The sequence below is a fragment of the Pelmatolapia mariae genome, linkage group LG7, assembly GCF_036321145.2.
Source record: "Pelmatolapia mariae isolate MD_Pm_ZW linkage group LG7, Pm_UMD_F_2, whole genome shotgun sequence".
NCBI lineage: Eukaryota > Metazoa > Chordata > Actinopteri > Cichliformes > Cichlidae > Pelmatolapia > Pelmatolapia mariae.
Genome location: NC_086233.1, coordinates 26,961,115 through 26,980,960, shown reverse-complemented (window position 1 = coordinate 26,980,960; position 19,846 = coordinate 26,961,115). Strand labels below are relative to the sequence as shown.

At 38.8% G+C, this 19,846-nt stretch overlaps 1 protein-coding gene across 1 annotated transcript in view; it reads left to right on the top strand.

Moving 5' to 3' along the window:
• LOC134630912 (transmembrane protein 132D-like) overlaps positions 1–16,829 on the top strand; it is a 35,005-nt gene extending 18,176 nt beyond the window's left edge. Inside the window, exons 5-10 of the mRNA XM_063478695.1 lie at positions 1,021–1,164; positions 6,668–6,876; positions 10,845–11,025; positions 11,271–11,384; positions 11,472–11,663; positions 14,479–16,829. Of these exons, the coding sequence (XP_063334765.1) occupies positions 1,021–1,164; positions 6,668–6,876; positions 10,845–11,025; positions 11,271–11,384; positions 11,472–11,663; positions 14,479–15,963 (2,325 nt within the window). The 3' untranslated portion in view covers positions 15,964–16,829. The remainder of the gene's footprint in view (positions 1–1,020; positions 1,165–6,667; positions 6,877–10,844; positions 11,026–11,270; positions 11,385–11,471; positions 11,664–14,478) is intronic.
• The last annotated feature ends 3,017 nt before the right edge of the window (positions 16,830–19,846 follow it).

Here is a 19,846-nt window from a genome sequence, read left to right as displayed (position 1 = left end):
TTTAATAATGAACTTAGAATTAAAAATATGTTTGTATGGGTTTTAATGCGGCAGCACGGTGGCATGGTCCTTAGCACTGTTGTCGCACAGCAAGAAGGCCCTGAGTTCAATTCCACCATCAGACTGGGGTCTTTCTGTGTGGAGTTTGCATGTTCTCCCCGTGTTTCCGTGGGTTCTCCCCGGGTACTCCGGCTTCCTCCCACAGTCTAAAGACATGCAGTTATTGGGGATAGGTTAATTGATCAGTTTAAATTGCCCATAGGTGTGAATGTGAGTGCAACTGTTTTTTTTTTGTCTCTGTGTGTTAGCCCTGCGACAGACTGGCCACCTGTCCAAGGGTGTACCCTGCCTCTCGCCCTATGACAGCTGGGATAGGCTCCAGCGCCCCCCGCGACCCTGAAAAGGATAAGCGGAAGCGATTTTAAAGCATGATAATTAAAATATGTACCTGTATGTTAGTGTAATTTACAGATCTGGTACATTGCTTCTGCTCTCCGACACTCCCTTGACAATCATGTTAAAGTAATAATACTAAAAAGTTCTATATACTATAAATACTATAGCTGTAGTATATAACTATAATATTGTAAAGTTCTGTCTGTCTCTCTCTTTTTTTTCTTTGCACAGTCGAGGAGCGTATCAGGTCACATCTCACTGCGTGTTATACCTGTATAACCGTGCACGTGACAAATAAAGAATCTTGAATCTAAAAAGATACAAAATAATCTTAAAAAAAGATCCAGAGTCAAAAAGTGCATGTTCTTCTGCGGCTGATGTGTTACAAAAGGGGCTGGATGTTTTGGGAATATGGTTAGAGCAAAGATTTATCCCTTTGGAAGCACGTGACTCTTTTCACTCTTTCAGCTAATATCTAGGAATTAGGCTAAAAATGTTAACAAATGATCCCCAAACTACTAACTTTGTGGCTCTTTTTCTTTGTACACAACACCAAAAAAGCCATGATGTTGTGTTAGCCTAGACTGCTAGCATGTGCTTTATTTGCCCTTCTTTTTTGCCCAGAACGCAGATATATTGAATACTGCAGTACTGACGGGAAAAAGAGTTTCAGTCCCAGTGAAAACTCTCGCTGTTGAGGCCAGTGGTTCAGTCACTGACGTGACCAACTACACCAACTGTAGATCTACAGATGAGGATGTGCTCAAGGTAAGTCAAGAAAACTGTTAGCATGGTTTATCATGTTTCTGGTTAGTGTGTTTGGCTTTTTATGAAATAAGTAACCTAAGCACCTAAGCTAGAACGCATAGTGTTAACTGTGTATATGAGTTCTGTATTATGCACGAATAAGAAATAATTACATCAAAAAATAGCTATATTAGCTAATGCAGTTATTACAGCAGATGTAATTGAAGGATTGATGTAATTGATGTAGATACTGTTTTGAATTGAATGAAAATCAGGACTCATTTGCACAAAAAGTGAAAGTGAATTTTAATACAAAAAAAAAAGAAATTGTTCATGAGTCGTTCTGGTATATGCCTCTAAGACATCCACTGTCACTGTGGCATCACACACAACAAGCCCAACTCTAGTGTGTCAGTGTGTGTTAAAGTATTACAGATAAAAGCAACCTCTTCCAATATAGCACAAGCTTATGCCCACACCACTCAATCATTAAGTGATTTGACCTTTGTGCAATGGATTCATGTTACTAGGACAGAAAAAGAAGTGAGGGTGACGGAGAAGAACTGGAAAATTAGAAAGATATTTGTTATTTTCTATCAGACAGCTGACCTGCCATGGGCTGAGTGTAAGGCAGTAAGTAAACAGTAAGAGAGTGAGAAAAGAGCTGAAGAGAGTGAGACTGCGTTTGTAATGATTTTCTGTATCAACTTAATCCAGTTATTATGTGTTTCTGAATGAATACCTTATGCTTCCTGTAGTCACTGACTCTCTTAATGCAATACCACTAACTGGGTGAAGTTGAAGGCTAAAACCACAGACTTAACTCTTTATAGCATAAGCGGAACAGACTGAACCTGTATTGGGGAATTCAGTTGTATGCAGTATATGCAGATGGAGCTATATTACACATTTTCCAAAACAAACCTATCGCACTATCCCGTACACAGAAAATATGGGATGTATTGGCATTGTATAAAGGACTGGAGGGAAAATCAAATGTAATCAATTTCGTAATCAAGCAAATCATTCGAGGTTATGTTATATCTTTCATATCCAAAACAACCGTTCATATCTAATTTTATTTTATTCTGAAACTCTTCCCTTCCTGTGTTGCCATGCTGGACACTAGGATAACAGTGAGATTTCAACCAGTTTTACAGACGGGAGAACATTTCTCCTGGGACAATGACGAGCAGTCACCAAAAATCAATGAATCTGGGATTTCTGATCCTGCAAGCACTGAGAGGGAATCCCATAGCATTCGCCCCTTCTGCACCAGTTAGATCTTTAAACTTGCAGTGGTAATAGGCTGATGCAGCCTGTTTTTTAGTCCTGCATGTGAAATAGTTATTGTAGATACACCATCAGTGGTTTGTTATGTGAAAATGAAGGCGCATTACTTCTTCTCTTTATGCTAATTGTGTGTTTACTCTGTTTTTGTTCTTGACCTTAAAGACTAACCTGCAATTACTTTAATAATGCAGTATGCCATTAGTGACCCTTTGAAATAATCAGCCATTATTTTTATTATTATTATTTTTAATGTATTTTTTAAATTTTTCTTATTTTGAGAATACATAATTGTGACCAGTGGGATAATTTCATGCTGCATATCTGAATTAACATATTTCTTCAATGCAGTCTTAAAAAACACATTAGATATTTTTAGGCATCCCAACACATTAACACATTTAAAACTCTGGCTTGCTCCGAATCTTGCAGAGACCAATTGCTGGACCTTTGGTAGAGAAATGTCCCATTCTTGTCTGATATAGGATTATAGCTGCTCTGGTTTGGGGTCTTCTTTGTTGTATTTTTTTATTCTAGATGGGCCAAATGTTTTGAATAGCTGAAAGGTCTGGACTGTGGACAGGCACGCTGACCACCTGGACTCTTCTACTTTGACATCATGCTGTTGGAATAGCTGCAGTATGTGGTTGTCTTTCTGAAATATGCAAGGTCTTCCCTGAACACATCATATGTTGCTCTAACACCTTTACCTACATTGATGGTGCCCTTCCAGATGTGCCATGTTTTCCAAAAAGAATTTCAAAATTCAATTGGTCTGACCACAGAACAGATTTCCACTTTCCTTCAGTCCACTTTAAATAAACTTTGGCCCAGTGAGGACATGAGTGTTTCTGGGTGTTGTTGTTATATATCTTAAAACAAATATTGCTGTATTTCCATATTTACTGCAACTTGATAGATTGTTGTTGTCCTTCAAGCAGACCATCAACTTCTGTTTTTGGTCAAAACCTTAGAGGATTCCTGGAATTACCTCATAAAATCCTCCTATGTCATGTTAGAGATTTTAAAAATACCATGTGTTCCTGTCTGTATAAACCATGTTTGTATAAACTTAATGTATGCATCCAGCACCCAGGCTGAACACAGCTAGTCTTTTGTGTTAAAATATTATGCTGACGCTTATCCTATAGTTCTAACGCATGCATTCTTGTCTCATGATGCGAAAAGGAAGAATTAACACTTTTCATGTAGTACTTTACTAATGCATTGATACATAGTTTTTTTTTAAACCCTTCTAACCTGAAATAGTTTTATGGTGAATTTAGGAAGCATAATAATGTAACAGAAAGAAAGCAATTTACACAACATGAAGTTCATGGACTGCCCATTCCAACACATTTCAGCAGTCTCCCAAACAGAGATCAACAGAAAACAACACAAGCTGGGAATGGTAGATAAAACATTCACTATTATTAAGCACTGCAGTAAAATTCATTGCTCTGAAATATATCTGATAGGTTGAAATATGCAATAGGCTGAAGTACAGAGGAAAAGATGTACAGTTAAAAGAATAAAACGGCAGTATAAAGAATATCTAATTGTGCAATTTCAATTTCCTCCAGTTAACATCCTTCTTTTCCTACTTTCCAATTATCTTTTTATAACTGCATGTTAAAGTAATAAGTAAATACACAGTAAAAGTTTATGCAGTGGAATGAGTTTATTCGGGTAGCGTTTTCTCATGTCTCTCACAATACACTGTAAGCGGGACCCACAAATCCCTGTAGTATTTTAAATTACGTGTCATGAGTCAAGTTTTATGCATATTTAATCGTCTGGACTCCAGTAAAATCCAAGGCAATATCTTCGTTTTGAAAATAAATGAGGGTCAAGCGGTCCTCCTGATGCCTTCCTGGCAACAAATTCACAAAGCTGGCAATGCCACTGTGTGCCTCTGATCTCCTCGAGTGCTCCTTATACCTCACACCCTCAGAAATCCCCTGCTTCCCTTTCTAGTCATAGTAGGAGAGGGGGAGGCGGGGAGATGACTTTGTTAGGCCTTTGTTTGAATTGGCTTGAGAGGCATTTAATAAACACAGAAATAACGTATTACTTAAAATTAATGTTACACATTACTCATTACTTTTCTTAAAAGTAATGCATTTTCTTACTTAACTACTCCCCAGTGGAGGTAATTCATTGCACTACTCAATGCACTCTGCAACATAGCCTAAAATAAATTGTCATTGTTTGTTAAAAAGTTAAAAACATTCCCAAAGGGACTTTAAAACATGTACAGGGAGAAACGGCGTATACAAACCTGACTGCACATCACTCCTTTTGTTACCTGCTGAAACTCGGGCTGCTGGGCTGCAAGTCAGCATGCACTCAGCTTCATCAAACAGAGTTCTTTGCTGTTTGTATGCAGTGTGTGCAGATGCTTGCAAAGAACCAGCGTTGTGTTAGCAGTATAGCGCAGCTTTTTTCTGTCCTGGACATAGTTTGTGCTTTATTATTGTGCTCTTTTCTTATCGTGCAGTGCAGATAAAATTAATGGTTATATCTCAAAAACTGTAGACCGGACCACCATTTTTCTCCTCCTTGGAAATGAATCGAATTCAGCTGATTGAAGAGCAAGTGTGTAGGAGGAGAAAAGGCATATTGGACTGTATTTTTAGCTGTCTATCATGTAGATAACTGAAGCTTTATGACACATGTGATAACATAACTACAATTGTAATGTGGTTACTGGATTTAGTAAAGCAATACAGTATGTTTATATTACTGAAAAATGTAATGTGATTGTATAATTGCTACTTGTTAGCTCTTTAAAATATCAAGCTTTAGTTTCTTGGTTATGGACAGCATACACCCAGTTTGGTTCTAAGGATCTTTTGCTACCACCTTTTAATTAGGGTTAGTTTATGTCTTTCCACATGCTTGGTAAGCTTTGATATCATGGTGTGAGTAGTTGTTGCTGGCCTGTATTTTTTTTTCTGTCACACTCTTGTCCCTTGCTGGAATAAATTTGAATTAATGTTTGTATCTTCACCCCTTAAAATTGTGGGCTGCTCTGCAACTTTTGACATGATAAATAGTAAATCTAGTAAATCAATAGTTTGAAGTCTGCACATTATACAGATAATTGAAAACATATGTAATAAAGTGACAACATAACTATTTGACTAGCAACATGTTGCAAAATAATAAATAAATAAGAAAATCATGTTTATACACAACACTGTTCAGGCTCACAGACAGTCATTTATCTAAGTCGGATAAAGGATCAATGAGGTAGGTGAACATTTACAACTGGTGCATTCTTTCCTGTGCTATCACATGAAGATGAGGGGTGGTAAGTTAAAAAGAAATACGTTTGATCTATTTGCTAGCAGTAGATATGGCATCCCTCATCTTCCACCGTCAAATCGTCTGCTGACTATAGAAGAGGAAGTTGAATTGGAGAGCTGCCCAAGAAATCTGAGTCATGAACAGTTAGCATGATGGACTGCCCTCTGTCATCATTTCCATGAGAGTTCAGCTTGACTTGCTTCAGAATTCATTCCTCCTTCTGCTTTTTCCTCACTTTTTCCCTCCTCCTTCTTTTTGCCTCCCTCTCTCCAGTGCTCCATTCTATTCTCCAGTCTAGTGCTCTCCAATTACCTCTGTGGAGCCACTGGTTTGTTAAGATAAGTACGGCGGCAGTGGAGATAGTCCTCCAATCTTAAATAAAACACACCAACTGCTGTGTCTCACCTCATTGCGCTCGCTGGTGGGGATTGTGGCACTCCAACCTACAGTAAGGCATTACAGGAACAGTCATAAGGGAGAGCTAATTTACATTCGGTAACGGTTTCATAGAGACCACAGATGTGAATTTACATGACATAAACACAAACACGCTGCAATTCCCAGGCCAGACTTTGAAAGTGGTGTGAAATTAATAAAATGTTGGTATGTGTGTGGTTTTGCCTTATTGGGTTTGGCGGCTCTGTCCCCTCGACCCTCTCATCATCCATGTATTCAAACTTATTCAGTTTGCATAGGCTTTACATTAAAAGACCTTCACCAGGGTACATCCAGAGAATATTGATTTCACATCACTAGATGACAGTCCAGTCCCAGTTCTGGTCAAGTGACTCCTGTGTACGTTTTAAAATAACTTTCTTGTTCGGTATATTTACAAAGTTTTCGAGCAACTCTGAGTTTGTGAACCAAGACATACCTCTTGAGGCCTTTGTTCTTTATCTTTCTTCTCTATTTTTCTTTCCAGGTGTCAGAGCGCTGCAACTATGTATATCTAAATGGGAAGGAAACCAGTGGGAAAAGTAGGATAATGCTCAACTTTACATATGGTTTTCTGAGTGCCCAGCTGGAGATGAGTGTATGGATGCCCCGTCTGCCCTTGCGTATAGATGTGGCTGACCCTGAGCTTAGCCAGATCAAAGGTTGGAGGGTTCCCGTTACTACTGGAAACAGGAGGTAAGGCCTGACCAACTGCTGTACATCTATTGTTCCTTGAGGTTCTGTTACCTTCTGTCACCTGCCTTACCTGTAAGACTTTGCTTTGAAGTCCTGAGTCAAATCCTAAAGCTTTTTTCTGCATAAAAGTTTACTTATGCATCATCAATAAAGGTTGGCTAACCTCATCTATAGCATAGAGAAGAATAAAAGTCACTACCATGATGTCACGACTGGCTTCCAAAGTCTTGTTTATAAGCCTTGGCATGAGTGTTTCTGCCATCTTGACTGCAAAAGAAGAGTAAAAACAAGATGTAGAGAGGGGTAGGTCTGACTGTGAAACCACGCACTCACTGGCTAGCAACTTGCAATTAACAATTTTTATATGATAGAGAATCCTCCATTTTGAAGCATGGTATTAGCAAGTTACAAAACAGACTTAATCTTTTGTTCAATATGACCCAAAATGTTTACAGAGGCCAAGACCTAAATCCGTTCCCACTGACCTATACGTCATAGGCATATGACATATAGGAATGGAAGTCTGTTTCCTACCACAGCTAACACCATCCTCCACAAATTCATTGAACATATATATGGCACAATAAAGTGCTATTCTATTATTTCTGGTGTTTCAGATAAAAAACAGGTTTAAGTCTAAAGTTGATGTTCAACCTGTAAGAAATCTTTGCTGTTTTGTTTTTTTAAATGTTTTTGTTGACACTGACTCAGAAACAATCAGCTGGTACATGTTGAGACTGTTAATGGTGGTGTTGGATTGAATGACATTATACTGAGTGGTGTGTTTCTAATATCCATCTGTGCACTCTTTACAGTCAGTCATAACAAACAACATCACATCTGTGTTTGGTACATTAGTGAGCAGGCGAGTGTAAAGGCAACGCAGTTGCCCTGGAGGTAAAGGTTAGTGGGATTTTACTCAATACGAGTCACTATTTTCCCCACTCAATACTAATGATGATGGCCACCTGATGGGCTGTCATTTCCCAAAACATTCACTACCCAGCTCTGGGCTCAAAGGGACATTAGGTCAGTATTGTGAAATTTCAACAGTGATTGTACTGACTATTCTCTATTTTTCTCTCACTTTTTCAAGTAATAAAGGTGCTGCTCAATTTTATTTTCCATCCTATACTGTGGAATACACTAATATCTCTCTCTCTCTCTCTCTCTAGATAGATAGATAGATAGATAGATAGATAGATATTATATAATGGAGGCAAAACTTAAGGTCAGACTTCTTATGGGTTTTTCATATGTTTATATCTTAAAAAACTATGTAGATTCATGGAAAATTTTCACCTCAGCATGTTTTTTACTCTCTTTTGGTTTCAAAATAAACTCTTAAACACTTGTAGAATGTAAAACACTTGTAATCAATGAACACTTACACTGTTTAATTAACACTAATACTGTGATTATTGATTTGCAGCCTAGCAATCCTAAAAAGGCGTGCTGGTTTAAGGGTTATTGAAAAAAACTAATTGAAAAGTGAGGAAACAGAAATCTCAAAGTTTTGTGGTACAGTGTTTTTAAAAGCTACTCTCTGAAATCTTAAAAATCAAGGGCAAAATATACATCACTGTGCAAATGTCTTTTACCACCTTTCATTTCTTTACATTTTTCTTGCAGTGATTTATTAAAACATGTCCAAACATACATGGAAATACAGTATAAAGAGCAAAAACAGAGTTTGCGCAGTTCTAATGAGCTTGAAACTCATAGGTGGTATGAGCACTTTGTCTGTCAGCACAGCCTGAGCTCTCTTAGACAGCTTTCTTATAATTAAGAAGTTTTTAGCTTCTCCAGACTTCTTGAAGGGCAGTGAAAGGTTTCTTCATTTATCTCAGATGCAGATGGTATTGCAAAATCTGACTACAGTATAACCTGTGAAGTCGTGGTTAGACTTGTAGTCAAGACCGCCTAAACCAAGACCAAGACAATACCAAGACCAGAGGGCATCAAGACCAAGACAAGACCAAGACCAAGACAGACCGAGTCACGACCAAGACAAAGTGGAGACGAGACCAAAACCGAGACAAAAAAGTCTTAAACTGCAGCTGTGTTTAAGACAGCTGTGTGTGTGTGTGTGTGTGTGTGTATATATACACACACACACACACACACACACACACACACACACACACACATATATATATACATATACACACACACACATACACACACACACACACACACACACACACACACACACATATATATATACATATACACACACACACACACACACACACACACACACACACACACACACACATATATATATATATATATATATATATATATATATATATATATATATATATATATATATATATATATATATATATATATATATATATATATATGCTGTTTTATGTTTTTATCTTCTGTGTTTCTTATGCCTGTTTTTATTGTAAAGCACTTTGTAGTTTTTGACCTGTGAACGGTGCTGTATAAATAAAGTTTGCTCAGCCTTTTCTCTCTGTTTCCTTTGAGAATGGCTTCATGAAAGATTGAAAGACTCAGTAAGTAGTAGATGGATCTGCTGAAGGGCCAGATGCATTTCTCAGACCTTGTTTCAGGTCTTTGGTGGATGTGATTTTCAGATACTGTTTATTTCTTGTAGGTAGTTTTATTTTTATTTTTTTTTTACGGATGTCACTTATTCTTTTGTTCTACACTTGTCCATTGCACACCCATCTTGTGATATGCCAAGTTTTTGGTTTATAGTTCTTTGGGAAAAACCTGTTTGGTGCAAAAATATTATTTTAATGCCTATTAAACTGTGTTATCTTTGACATTTTTTAGACTAAACAAAAGAAATGGGAACAAATAATGTATATTGTGATAGGCAGCTAGTAACAAAGTGCCTAAGGACACAATTTAAAACAATTTCTTTACTAAGTTTTAGTTTTTATGTGCAGGCACAACCCTGGTTCATCCTATGAGTTGTTTGCCTTTTTTAGGGTGAATGATTCATAGGCCAGTATTATGAAGTGCAAGAACTGGATAGAGAAGAAGTGAAAAAGCAGCCAATGTCCAAAAAACTCTGAAAGACTTCCAGAAAGCCCAGAGAAATATTTCTCATGACCACTTTTAAAGAGTACAAAAAAGTCTGACTCCTTGGAAGCAAACTATAAAGAAATGAGGGGTGGCTCAAAAGTTCTGAACAGAACTAGTACAAGTATTTGATGGAGCAAAAAATAAGTCCTGTTCATTCCCTGCATATGGAAGGCCACCAAGCTGCTGATCATTTTCATGAACAAGATTTAAAGTAACTTTGCTGTCTGGTGTTGAGTCACGCTGATTTAAGCAGCATTTCCATCACGTTAAGCTCTCACCTTAGGCTATATAATAATGATGTTTATTGGGACTGTAGCTCTTGACAGGAACTTTGCGCCTGCAGTGTAAAAACATATTCTGCAACCCTCCAGCACACCTGTGGTGCAGTGTGTGGCAGACCAGCTGCGTGTATGATAATTATATGATCATTGCTGAGGGGTTTGAGGATGGTTCACAGCTTAACCTCTATCACCCATAAACAAACCACTCAGCCGTGGGATCCTGTTTAATTTAACTTCAATTCATTTAGCGGAAAAGGTCACTCAGCATGCATTGTGCCTCTATAGTAGCAACAGCTTCACTGCTGGTCTTCAATATTTTTCTTCAGCTTACCAGTACTTATTGTTAAAGAATAAATAAATGATTTTTTTTGTGTCAGTTGTATGTACACCACTGGAAGCAGGTAGAGATAGCAAGTCTGGCTTTGTTGGTATAATTTCTCCACTCTTAACTGCAACACATATATATATTTATAAGGCTTGCAGTCATTCTGATAACCTGTGCTAAGTGTCTACTACTGTATATATTTAAACATATTAAAATAGACAATATACTTCTATATCCACCTGTCTGCAAGAAACGTGTAGCTCATTGTGTCCCTATACTTTTTTTTTTTGTGTCAGGTCTACATGGGACAGTGAAGAAGAGGAGGAGATGAGGAAAGGCAGGGGTTGCATGCTACAGTATCAGCACTCTACAGTAAGGGTGCTCACACCCTTTGTAGCCCAGCCTGACACTGAGGCACTGCCAGACCTGCTAACTGGGGAAAAAACAGTTGAATACTTTCTGGGTTCTGATTGGCAGGTACAAGCATTTTAACATTTCCAAATAAAGCTCACTTGTCAGCAGGTTTTATAAGGCTTGACATGCCCATTCTTCAGTTTCATGCTTTGTAAGTATAGGGAAGTCATAGTAATTATACACTGTCACATTTCAAAAGAAGAGGATGATAGGTTTTCTCTATATGCTTGTGCTAACTATGATTAAAAGTCACTTGACCTTTTGCCACACAGTGCTTAACCCTTTTTTCTGTTTGTTTTGATTGGCAGATAGATGTGACCAACCTTGTACGCTATTCTCTAAACGTAGCAGATCCGGATATAGCTAGGGTGCAGGATGGGGTGGTGCTGCAAGGAAGGGCTGTGGGCACTACCACTGTACAGGTGAGTCATTTACTGTGTGTGTGTGAGTGTGGTGTGAGCATTGTGCAATATCCATCTTTAGCTGGAAGAAGGATGAACTTGTTGCAGGTGCTGTCCCCTCTGACGTCAGCGGTCCTGGCTGAGACGAGCATCAGGGTGGTGGATGATAAAGTGAGTGTGACACAGCTCGGGGTGCAGTTGGTGTCTGGGCTCTCTCTGTCCCTGCAGCTCAGTCCAGGGAGCAACAGGGCTATTGTTGCCACGGCAACCACTAAGGAGACGATCGTGCAGCGCAAACAGGTGAGCAGCTGGAAAATTGTTGCACACAAAAGCATGCAAGTTTAAAGCACATCTCATTTGTTCATGATGGTACTTAACAGGCATGAAAATAGAATTTTTCATGCATGTTAATTTGAGAGTTATTCATTTTTAGCCTCACTGCAAATGTTTCACTGGGAAAACAGAATAACTGCTTGATCATATGATACTCAATCACATTTTTTTTATGAACAGGATTAGTAGATCTACCAAGTGAGCATGAAATGTATTCTAAAATTGAACTGATAACTGATAGAAAATACACTCATGTTATTTGAAGAAGTCCCTCAACACCACTCTATACCAAAACATCCATCCATCTATCTATCCATCTGATCATGTGTATGTGGCAGTTGTTTTTCCATCCATCCATCCATCCATCCATCCTTTCAATCAGAGATGAGTGAGGGCCTTTATGCTGCCGTTTTCATTTTTATCTGATAAATAATATTGTTTATTATGATCAGCCTCATATCATTGTGCAAGAGTGTGCAAGAGTGCCCCTAGAAAAAAAACAAGTTGAGAATCCCTGATATGAACTTTTCTTTAAAATTGCATCTTTGAAAATTCTGATCTACTGCTGTGGAAGTGTCTATCAGACTTGTCCCCATAGGCAGGATATCATAAGACAGCTTAGCTAAGATCACAGACGAGAACTCAGAATTTGCAGATTTTGTGTGTTTAAATGTTGATTGTAAGAGTGCACAGTCTGTTTTTTTCCTTCTTTTCCGTAACTTTGTAAGCCTTTGTCATAAAACATCTTTCTGTCGTTGTTCTGTGGAGGTGTAGACATTTAACAAGTAGCCTCCTGGCATTCATCACCAAGCTCCACTGACAAATTCCCTCCTTTTATTAGTGACACCAGCCTGGAAACAGTTATTCAGATGCATGCATAATAAAGCAAGAGCATAAATAACATCATTGCATTCACAGACTTGTCTCTGTAGTCCAACATTGTTTGTTGTACTCTTAGCAGATTTAAAAAGTCTAACTAAAGTTTTAAAAAAAAAAAGTTCCACTTTTTCATTTGAAAACAAGTCCTCATACACTATATGTCATTTGTGTGTTATACAGTTGTTTTCAGAAATTTACATATACTGATTATGGGAATGAATGCCATGGTGGTTTTGGTTTTGATGTTTTATTTGAACATTTTTTTCCAGGATGGAATGATTAAACAGTGCATATCTTTAGTGACTTTAAAAAAACAAGAATTAAGTGCACAAGTTTGATGTTATTTTAGATTTTCTCTAATCCACACATGGCTAAAAGTACACATACAGGCTCAAATATATACTTATACCTCCACTAATCATTGGTAAGATGCCTCTCAGCAGGTTACACCTCAACTGTTTGCTTTTGGTAGCCATTAAAAAGCTTCTGGCATAATTCTGTCTGGATATTTGACCGTCCTTCTTGGCAGAATTGGCACAGACCTCGGTTTTAAGCATAATCTGCAAATGTTCAATAGGGTTGAGATTGGGGCTTTGGACAGAGACAGAGGTAGATGATTTACTATGGTGACACCTAAAGGGAGAAGCCAAAAGCAGAAGAAGAAGAAGAAAAGCCTTTGTGGTTTGTTATAGTCTGAAACATCCCAGTGTGAGAGCATTGCAGGTTGGCTTTCTCATATATCATGAAGGTTTTCAGCTTCTTTAATCGCAGTCTGAATTTCAAGGATTGCAAACAAAAGTGCAAGAAGAGAAATGCCTTGGGTCATACATGCACTGTTCAGCATTCATTTAAGTGTGTTTCCAGTTAGGGTTCAGCTGTTCCTGCACAAAGGAGCAGAGGTAGTATAAGCAACATAAAAAACATGTTTCTCATTGAAAACCTTTTGAGACAGCCCTTAAAATTACACTTGAACTTGCCATAATAAAGTAGCCCGTTATTAACATATCCTAAATATTCATCCTGCAACACAGATATAATGGCCTCCTACAGAAAGAACTTGAATTAAAAGTACTGCCGCAGCAGAGCAGATTCCCATACCAGTGACCTCAGGGGTTTAATAATATTTGTGTTTTCTCCTTGCCTCTTTGAATGCGAGTTCTTTGTGTTCACAGCCTCGACCATCATCTCCAGCCACCATGCTGTGTGAAAGAGCGGGAGAGGCAGACAGGGTGCATAGATGATCATTTTAAAAGCTCACTCACACATTTAGCCATGGCAGCCTGCCCATTTTAAACCAGCTCCCTGTCGCAGGCATGGGGCAGCAATTAGGCGGTCCATAGCTGCTGGAACGACAACTCACTTTACCTCCAGTACACAGTGACTGTTGCTGATCTGCCCCGTCAATAACAAACTATTAGAACCATGCCAGTGCCCATGACCAGCCAATTGTGTCTGTGATGGCGGGGTGTTAATGTTTTGCTTAGGGCCATTCATAATGTATTCAAATCCAAAATATAGGTTAGGTCTTTGGCGAGTCAGTAACTCACATTAGCTACAGGAAATAGGTCACTGTGCATTAATGTAATTTGACTGGCCAATTCTGTTCTTAATGTGACCCATGTTAATTAATTTTTCTTTTTTGGGTTTCTTTTTGAAGGACGTTTATAAGACTCTCATAATATCTTTATGGTATGAAATGCAATTCAACCAGAGTGGATAACTTTAGATAAACTACTTACTGGCATTTACTATGAAGAGATTAACATTGATATTATATACTTTAAAGGGATTGGCAGTTTAATGTTATTAACAATAATGAGACTATAGCCCAAGGGAGGTATTGATTTACCGCCGGTATTCTGACCTGATTTTCTACATATAACCTTTTTTCTTTCTTTCATAGGAAGCATTGGTCAGCTGCTGGGTTTCTTTCAGCGATGGGGCAGTTGCTCCACTGGACCTGTTTGACCGCAGTATCTACTCTCTGACTGTTTCTACCCCAGACGAGCGGGTGGCCACAATACGCCGCACTCCACAGTCAGCATATGTAGTAGCAGAGGGTGAAGGTGAAGGCCAGGGGGCGCCAGTGAGAGTGGAGCTGAGGATCTGTGAGGAATGCCAAAAATCTAAAAGGAAGAGCAAGCTGGCAGTGGGCTCGGGGCTTCTCAAGATCAACTTACAGAGTAGTAGCAGAAGTGTAGCAAGAGAAGGGAAAGGAAGCACTGACAGAAGTAAGGATTTAAATGGCAGTGCATCAAAAGTGATGGGCAAAACAAGTACTGCTGCCACAGAGATGGATAAACAGCTCAACAGGGCCAACATATCTGATCAGCAAGAGTCTATTCTGGCAAAAACTACCACTCCAACGACATTTTCAACTAGAAATCCACAGGCCCATGTTGTCTGGATCGAAAAGACAACCAAAGCGCCAAAAGGTTCCACCTATACTGTTACTACTGCAGCTTCTCCTACAAGAATAAAGGAATTAAACTTAAATACACAACTTAGCACTGCCAAACCCATAGCAACAGTGGGTGTTGTCCGTAAAGAGGAAGGGCCTGGGGTAAGCTATGGAAACATGCTTGACAACCCCGATGCCTCTCCTGACAATGATACTCCTATAGTAGAAGTTAGACCCGAAAAGGAGCCTCCTAAATCTAAAACTCCCAAAGTAATTGAGAGTGACCTCATTAGGACATTCAAAGCTATGACTGACATGGAAATTGGCATGTATGCTTTGGTGGGGGTCTCCTGCGTTGCCATCTTGGCTTTTCTGCTCAATTGTGCTTCTTATAGTCTCTGTTTCAAGAAACAAAAGACCCCCATACAGGCAGGCACAGCCCCCAGTGGAGACACAAAGGATCACAAACACGACTGGGTTTGGCTTGGGAACAGCAATCACAGTGCTCCTGCCTCAGGTGCCCCGGCTCAAGTGTCCACACTAAAACGTGAGCCTCATTGCCCTCTGGAGTCCCGCCACTCGATAGATTCCATGGGTCATCGCAGCCTGGAAGGCAATCTGCCTACAGTGAGCGCCGCGGCTGTCCCAGAAAGAACTGCAACCCTCGGACGAAGCAGGAACAGCTCTCAGCACCAGCAGTTTCAAGGAAAGGCAATCGACCCCATGGCAAATCGTTCAGCTACCCTACTGGCGAGGCCACACCGCAGTGAGCCTCTTCATTCCCCCACCAGTAAGAGAAACCAGGTCCAGTTCACCACCTTCACCACGCTGGACATCAAGCACTTGGCTGCGCTAAAGAAGAATGGTGTTGAGTTAGACTGGGCCAACCAGCAGAAGCAAAAGCAACAGCAGGCCCCCGCTGAACCTCAAACACCTTTACCTGACATGCCATGGCCTGTAGTCAAACCTCTAGGAGAACCCCAGTGAGTTTGTTTAGGTGTGTGTATGTGTAAAGGATGTATAAAAGGAAAACAAAGTCTTTAATTTTTCTTAAAAAAAAAAAAAAAGGGAAAAGGATGTATATGTGATTACATGAATGACATTTTCTATATAATGTGCAAACCTGTGCACATGAAGATGAAGTGATGTTTATTAGTAAGATTAAAAGAAATTTGCATGTTTTATCCTCTGATAAAAGAAACCTATAGGCTCCGATTTATTTCTGTAAATATTAATAAACACTCTCTATGCTATGTTACTTATTTCCACATTTCAAATTCAAGACAACTGCATTTTCATCTTCTCTTACTTTTCAACAGTTCTGTTGCTCCTGCAGAAACAGCTCCAGATATTGCTCAGTTCAGGGTAAAAACCAGTACAGGAGGGACTGTTTCTTGTTAGTAATTCTATTCTTTTCCAGCCTTTTGTACTTTTTGTAGGACTCCTCTAGAGAATACCTGAGGACTCTGTGCAATTTGTCAGAGAATATGCAACATTTATCAAGTTATTTTGAGCAATCTGTCACTACAGTCTCCGCCAGATATTTATTCAAATCAAATGCAGGCTATGCAAATAGTCTGTGCAGAGTTTGAGATGGACATTGTTCCTGAATTTTTTTTAACAGAGATACCTTGGGCTTTGGCCTTCTCCTGGGGGCCTGCTTCTACAAATTGTAAAAAACGTGTAATCTTGGTCTGCTCTCACAGTGCACATATTCATTCAACTGTAAGATTTTTCATGTGTGAATGAAAAAAAAAAAAGCCTTTTTTTCTCTGTGACATCCTGCTTTTTTAAAACCAAAATGTGATGTGCATTTCCTGCAAGATTCTATCAATAAAGAGAAAATACATTGATTCTTTTTATAATTGAAAATGGATTTAATTCAGCTACTGTTTTTGTTTTTTTTAAATAGTAAAGTGATTCATAGGAAAGTACAGTGAATGGTTTGGATTACAGGCTAAAGCTTTAGTAGGAATCCGTGGGATTTGATTATGTTTAATCACAGCTGAATGTCATTTAAGGTTGATTTTATCATGGAAATGTCACTCTGACAGCAATGTATTTGTTGTGCCTGCCAATACTGGGATTTTGTCCTGCTGTATAAAATGACTTGTACACTGAGAGGATGAAAAAACTCAGCAGAAAAAAACTGATTCTCATTCTGTGTAGCCTGACTGTGTCCCCAAAGAATTCCAGGTATTTTATCAATGGTTCAGGCTTGCATATTATATCTCATGGCTCATTTGTCTCTTTTTCTCCAGCCCCCCTTCCTGTGTCTCTGAGGTGACCACAGCTACACCTTTTTAAAATTGCATTCTGTAACTGTGATGCATAAACAACCTCACCAGCTTAAAGAAGCCCAGATAATCTGATGCCACGCACCTCAGGAATTGGCAGCTTTGGATATGTCGGCGCACATTGTCACTCCCTGCTGCACAACAGCATCGGGTGGATTTAGAGTGTTGATAAAAGCAATTTTAATAACTTTCTCCCAAATTCTCTACCTACAGGCCCAGCGTTTTTGTATGTGCACAACCCATCTCTCCTTTCCAGTCGATTTATCTGTCCAGCAACAGTAGAAAAAGTAAACAAACAGAGATAAGCGGTGATTTAAAGCTGTCTCTGTGCTGGATCATAGCGCAGCATCTTTGATTGTGGACCTTCTGTATCAAACAGGACAGAGAATTCCGAACTCAAAAGTTCAGACACAGAACTGATTAAGATATAAAAGCTGCACAGTTTGTGTGACAACAATAAGAAAATATGTCTCACCACGCTTTTCCACTGAAATGCTGTGGCTTTTTGGAAACCTTTTTGCTGTCAGATTCATCCAATCTCGGTCTCCTACATATAAACTAAATGCCATTTAGATGATGTCAGCGTGAAATGTTTGGCTTTATCACAGTTTTGAGAGAGGATTTCAGTTACTCATACTCTTCATACAAGATTTTGCTGAAAAAGGAGTGGTTGGAAAACAGCATTATAAAGTATAATCCCAGCCACTTTATACTGGCAGTAATCCATTGAGATCCAGACGCACAGCAGCCGTTACTACCGCATATAATGAAGTTTGTAAATCATAAATTGTGTGTGAATTTTCAAACGAGACAGGAGTTCCTTAGTATCATTACAGCTGGATCTGTAATCTGGAGCATCAGCTCCCTGTTGACAGATTTAAGGGATTGGGGTCATTGTGTTGGAGGATTAATGTGCATTAGTGGACCATCTCTATGGCACAGTCCTGATGATGTTGGCCATGAGAGACAAGGTCACTTATTTCACGAGTCTGCTTTTCCAGAGGTGGAACACCTGGTTACAGATGGAGGATGGTGCAAATGGAAAAAAAACAACAACTATTTATTACCACAGTGTAACGCATAAAGAGTTTTTCCTTAATGCGCATGTATAAAGTACTGTGAAAAAGTCTTCAGTGACCCCTCATTTATTTATATGTGGTTGGGTAAAAGGTGCAAACATACATGAAAATACAATATACAAGAGTTGAGGTCTGTGCTCTGGGGAATCAATCCATGACTCTCAGTGTTCTGTTGTGTGTTTTTTATCCAGGTACAATTTTACTGAATTAGCGGTGTGTTTGGGATCATTGTCATGCCACTGCCAATCAGACACTTTGCAGATGGTAATGCATGGTGGATCCAAAACCTGATATTACTTTTTTGCATTCATAATTCCAATCAATTTTTTTTATTCCACTGTGACTCGTTGGCCACTAATTTCTGGACCAGTTCTTGTGTTATTTTGGCTATGTTACCTTTGAGAATGGATTATTGACAGTCATCAGGTCTTTGAAGGAGTTCTTAAGGACATGACTGTCAGATACTGCTCTGAAAGCAGCCGGTGTCCAAAGAAAGCTTTGAAAGACGTCTTGGAAAATCTTGGAAAACTATCGCTCAAGACAGGTTGGAAATATACGAAAATATAAATGAATAAGTGTTGGTTAAAGACTTTTCCACAGTTTTATAATAAAGAAAAAATACTTTTATGTTTTTAAACTAAATAACTTTTGTTCTTGTTCTTCTAAAATATAGCCTTCAAATGTTAAATTAATTTAATACTAAAAAAATTATGCTTCAATAAAAGCACCATCAGCTAAGCTAGTTTTAGATTTCACAGCTAAACACTTTAAACTGAGTCCTCAGCTGAAGTTCTGTAAACTCATGGGGCAAAGGGGACTTTCTATTTAACTTTTCAATTTTAAACAGGTTAAAATGATTTGCCATAGTTGAAAGACTTTCTACAGCCTCTTAACAAAGCAGATGAGTGCTAAAGAAGTACTGGAATATGAACATAAGCATAAAGGTAGACAAAAGAGACAGGCACACACAGACATCAGTCTTATGATGAATAAGGAGATGAGAGCGATAACTCATATCACAGGTGGAGGGGAGCTCAAACTGCATGGCAGCTCATTAAGACAAAGTACCTTGCGCTTTCCTGCTATACTCATCGCTGTCGTTGCTTGTCATCAGACTGTCAGCGCTCAGCATGCATCAGAAGATAATGTCACTAATTTTACAAAGAAGGGAACTAAAGACAGAAAAGAAGCTCTCTGTGTTAATGAGACAGATTTTAGAAAACAACTTTGTCAGAACAAAAGAAGAAGCAGTCCTATTTTAGAAAAGAGAAATTTCAGCAAGATGAAACCGTGCACAGACAACAGGTAAACAATTTTGGTCACAATAACTGTTTTATTTTTGATGTCTTTTGAGTAAGAAGGCATTAAACAACATATAGTTTTTAACTAAATGCCTAAGTAACAAGGAAACTACAAACTAGGACAGGAGGAAACCGATAGGAGGCAAGCTGGGATACAGAAGATGGGATGACTCATTACTGCATGACTGTCTGC